The following is a 4,065-nucleotide window of genomic DNA, read 5'->3' as shown; positions in this document are numbered from 1 at the left end:
ATATGAGGAATGCTGTTGTTCCAAACTCTGCGAAATCATTCGACTTCCAGACGGCCTACAGTCTAACAGATAAGGAAGTAAACAAGAATCATTTTTTATTTGAATTGAAACCCTTGCTTTTTAATCACACTTACCATAAAGACTTGAGTTACTTACTACTGTACATTTAGCTTACAGAATGTATTTGTTTTGGAGAGGACTTGATCAGCATTTTACTAAAGCACAGGTATCTTCTCCACAGGCGCCGAGAGTGAGTGACCACTATCCAGTACAAGTGAAGCTGAACTAAAAAAAGCAGCTTAAACAAATGCAAGAGACACGGACAGCAGCAAACTGATTAAAAACACATATGTTTTGTTTAGGTTGAACAAAGATGATATTGTGAGATGGAACATTTGATGGATAAGCGTGTACAGACACTTCTGTGATTGTTTACTTGAAACGTTCGGATATTGTACAGTTCTTTTTCACGAGCTTTGAATGTCATACGAATGTTTCACAAAGACATTAAACATCTGAAATTGAAATGTACAGTCATTACAAACTTTATTCCTTTACAAGAGAAACGGAAACTAAAAAAAAACATTTTTAGTCGCCACTGTGGGCCCAAATCATGAGTCGGTGTTTTAAACGGCAAGCAAATATACACTAAAACACATTCATTTCTTCCCAGACTTCTTGATTCCTCCTCCAGCTGCGGAAAGAGAACAAAACAGAATTGGTTGTTGACTAAAGAAAAACTCAAAAACAATAAAGAATGATTTCGGGTGGCTTTATGTCTCTCGTACTTAAAGGTCCTTTTCCAGAAGCCTTGGCTTTCAGCTGTTCCATCGCTTTCTGATCCTCTTTCTGCTTCTGTTTGAAAGCCATGTCCTCCTGTAGGACATGAAACCGGTAAAGAAAATGTATAAAGCAGTATTTCAAAATCATGTTCTCTAGTCATTACTTCACTCTAAGCAGCTCATCTCCGTCCACAAACCGTGATCTCAGTGTTTATGTCGAAACACTTCAACAGAAACCTCAATGTACAGGTGAACTTACATCGTCCATCTCCTTCGACTGCTTTTTGGGAGCCTTGAGGGGTTTCTTTTTACCTCCTGCAAAAATATAATTATACACATATGTTATATCATTTTAACATCGATAAATAAAAATGATACACTTGACACAAATGTGTAATATACACATTTATTAAAATAAATAATGAATTTAAAGTAGATTTTCCATTGTAACGCTAAAAAGAGAAACCCAACACCGAGCTAACCCATTCATTTCAATGTGGAACGTCTTAATCCGGCTAATGCTGATAGCATCGTGAACACAAAGATTAGAAAATCAACAAGCTTACAATCTATAAGAAGCCTAAAAATCATCGTAACTTCTTGTTTGTACTTCATACGACTTTCTACCTGATGAAATAGTCATGTTTAGCGTTTGTGTTTTAATTTTTTTTACCGTCTCTTCCAGACATGATGCTCAGATTGTTTAGCTAATGCGTTTATCCGCGCTGTCAGGACCTCAGCGGTTACCCGGATGTAGTAAGTGTATGATTCATTTAGGCGAATCGGTTCGTTCGGACGGTTCGTGTGAATGAACTGGTTCAAAAGCTAATTTGATTACTTTGAGTCAACCTCACGGTTTTATTCCTAATTTTATAATCTACCTACTGTTGTTTGTTTTAAACGATTGGTTAATGCAATCAAAAATGTATTTATGATTCGCGAGTCGGTTCAATTGAATCGTTCAAAAAGAATCTATCCAAAAGAGCACCAGTCTGTGCCTGAAAGAAATGCTCTCGCATGCCGCAGAATGACATTTCAGGAAATTTGACTGATATTTTATATACCGTTCAGCCTGTAAACATGAGACATTACTGACCCGAGCAGAAACGGCACGAAACGGAGAAACGCTGGTATGAGTTCTGAAATTAATCCAGTTAGACATTAGCAGTTTGATTCATCCGCTCGAAAATCACACACATAACAGCAACATCAGCGGATCATACTTACTCCGAACATAATTGTTTTTGTTCCTGTGTGATTCACTTGTAAAGTAAATGACCAACATGGACACCTTTATTTTATGTTGTGTTTCTGACTTTGAAAAATGCAAACTGAATCCGAAACTAAATTTAGTTCAATGACCTATTTAGTCTATTTAATATTGTTTACCGTCGACTATTTGATGTATTTGCTTTTTTATCCATTCTTGTAGCCTTGAAAATACAAATAAAGTTAGCTAGTTGAGCTAAAAAAAACATAATCACTGCCCACATGAAAAAATACTATAGTAATTACTTCAGTGTTTTTAAACGGTGGTACTGAAAGGTGCATTTACAACACTTTGTTAATGAAGGCTACAGCAGCATACTGTAGTATGTAACTGATAATACATACTGTAGTACACTTGAGCTTTTACTACAGTAAACTGTAGTGTATTGTAGTATAATATACCCTATAGTTGTAGAGAACTTAGTACAGTAATTTGTTTATATTACCACAGCAACTATAGAATTACCACAACAAATTAATTCTAGTACTTTACTATACCATGGCTCAAAAACACTAGTATTTACTATAAATTACTATTGTTTTTTTTCATGTGGGGAATACCACCTCATGAATCATTTTTATTATGTTTACAGGTTGCATATTTGACGTGCGTCGGCTCCACGTATGAAGCTCTTCAATGAGGTTCAGAGGGAACACTGTATTTCCAAGCAGCCATGTCTCCGGAATTACCACAACAAATTAATTCTAGTACTTTACTATACCATGGCTGAAAAACACTAGTATTTACTATAAATTACTATTGTTTTTTTTCATGTGGGGAATACCACCTCATGAATCATTTTTATTATGTTTACAGGTTGCATATTTGACGTGCGTCGGCTCCACGTATGAAGCTCTTCAATGAGGTTCAGAGGGAACACTGTATTTCCAAGCATCCATGTCTCCACATGTCTCTACCGACACCAGGTGTCCGGCCCGGTCCAGTGGATCCTCCACAGGAGTTACTGCACCCAGCAGCAAAGTCCCAAAGATGAGCCCAATAAAGTTACATCCGTTAAAGAGCGCACAGCATCTGCGTTTACGTACGCAGGAGAGCTGGGAAGGCAGTGGGGGCGAAATGCGATGAAAACCACAACAGTGAGCGTGAACTACTGGTGGGAGAGATATGAGGAGTTTGTCGGGCTTAATGAAGTCCGAGATGCTCAGTCCAATGTCACTGAGGTAATGTATGGCAAACAAAACATGAAAGATGCACCTTTCATTAGCTACGCTTACATGTATCCAAGTAATCAAATTGGTGTTCATGTGAGTTCATGTAAAAACCTCAATTGATCTCATTGTGCTTCGAAATCGGATTCAAAAATAGGCTACCTTTTGGATTCATTCTAACTAACCTAGTTATTGCATGTAAGCATAAGCACTGTTGGATTCATTTAAATGTCAGCATAATCTGAATTATGTTTTGCTGTTAGGCTGAAAAGGCCTTCATGGTCGCCAGAGGAATCGTCAGAGAAGCTCACGCCAGCCTGGAGGCTCTTCAGGTTCGGCTGAAGGAAGTGAGGGACCGTTTGGACCGCGTGTCTCGTGAAGAGGCACATTACTTAGAGTTAGCCACACTGGAACATAAGTTACTGCAGGTGAGGTGGACCTAGTAATGTACGCATATAGGACTGGGAGCGATATGGCCAAAAATGATCACAATCAAATGTTTCATATCAGTCGATATTATGACAATAAATTTCAAGTTTGAAGGCATATTTTTGCCCCTAAGTGAAAGCTGTAGAAACCAGACAGTTAATTGTGGTTTTAAACTACACTTTATGATCAAAACATGACAAAAACGTCTGAATTCTTTACACTTTTCCAGGCATTTTTCCTTAACAAAAGAAATATCTTGATAGAAAAATAAAATGTCTTCGTTTCTGCACGCTCTAACTTCTAATCATGAAACAGCATAACTTCTAATCATAATCTTCAGCACAGTTTGCAGTGCGGGCTGCGATATTAATAATTATGTTTTGTCTATTAAACATTTTTAATATTCAACTTTTTT

At 37.3% G+C, this 4,065-nt stretch overlaps 2 protein-coding genes across 2 annotated transcripts in view; one reads left to right on the top strand and one right to left on the bottom strand.

Moving 5' to 3' along the window:
• Positions 1–80: 80 nt before the first annotated feature.
• On the bottom strand, positions 81–1,558 carry LOC107577766 (translation machinery-associated protein 7). Its single transcript, XM_016263803.1, has 4 exons — positions 1,456–1,558; positions 1,042–1,097; positions 789–876; positions 81–694 (listed from the first exon to the last, which is right to left on the bottom strand). Exons 1-4 carry the CDS (start codon positions 1,469–1,471, stop codon positions 660–662), a joined length of 195 nt encoding a protein of 64 aa, XP_016119289.1. The 5' UTR covers positions 1,472–1,558; the 3' UTR covers positions 81–659.
• Positions 1,559–2,838: 1,280 nt separating this feature from the next.
• The window catches only part of LOC107577765 (coiled-coil domain-containing protein 51-like), a gene marked incomplete at its 3' end in the record, with an annotated part of 7,473 nt that continues 6,246 nt past the window's right edge, over positions 2,839–4,065 (top strand). Inside the window, exons 1-2 of the mRNA XM_016263802.1 lie at positions 2,839–3,233; positions 3,485–3,649. Coding sequence (XP_016119288.1) covers positions 2,913–3,233; positions 3,485–3,649 — 486 coding nt within the window. The remainder of the gene's footprint in view (positions 3,234–3,484; positions 3,650–4,065) is intronic.

This window comes from Sinocyclocheilus grahami, unplaced genomic scaffold (genome assembly GCF_001515645.1).
Source record: "Sinocyclocheilus grahami isolate Dianchi unplaced genomic scaffold, SAMN03320097.WGS_v1.1 scaffold7160.1, whole genome shotgun sequence".
In the NCBI taxonomy this organism is placed as follows: domain Eukaryota; kingdom Metazoa; phylum Chordata; class Actinopteri; order Cypriniformes; family Cyprinidae; genus Sinocyclocheilus; species Sinocyclocheilus grahami.
The sequence above is the reverse complement of the archived record's forward strand: the minus strand, read 5'-3'. Positions and strand labels throughout refer to the sequence as shown.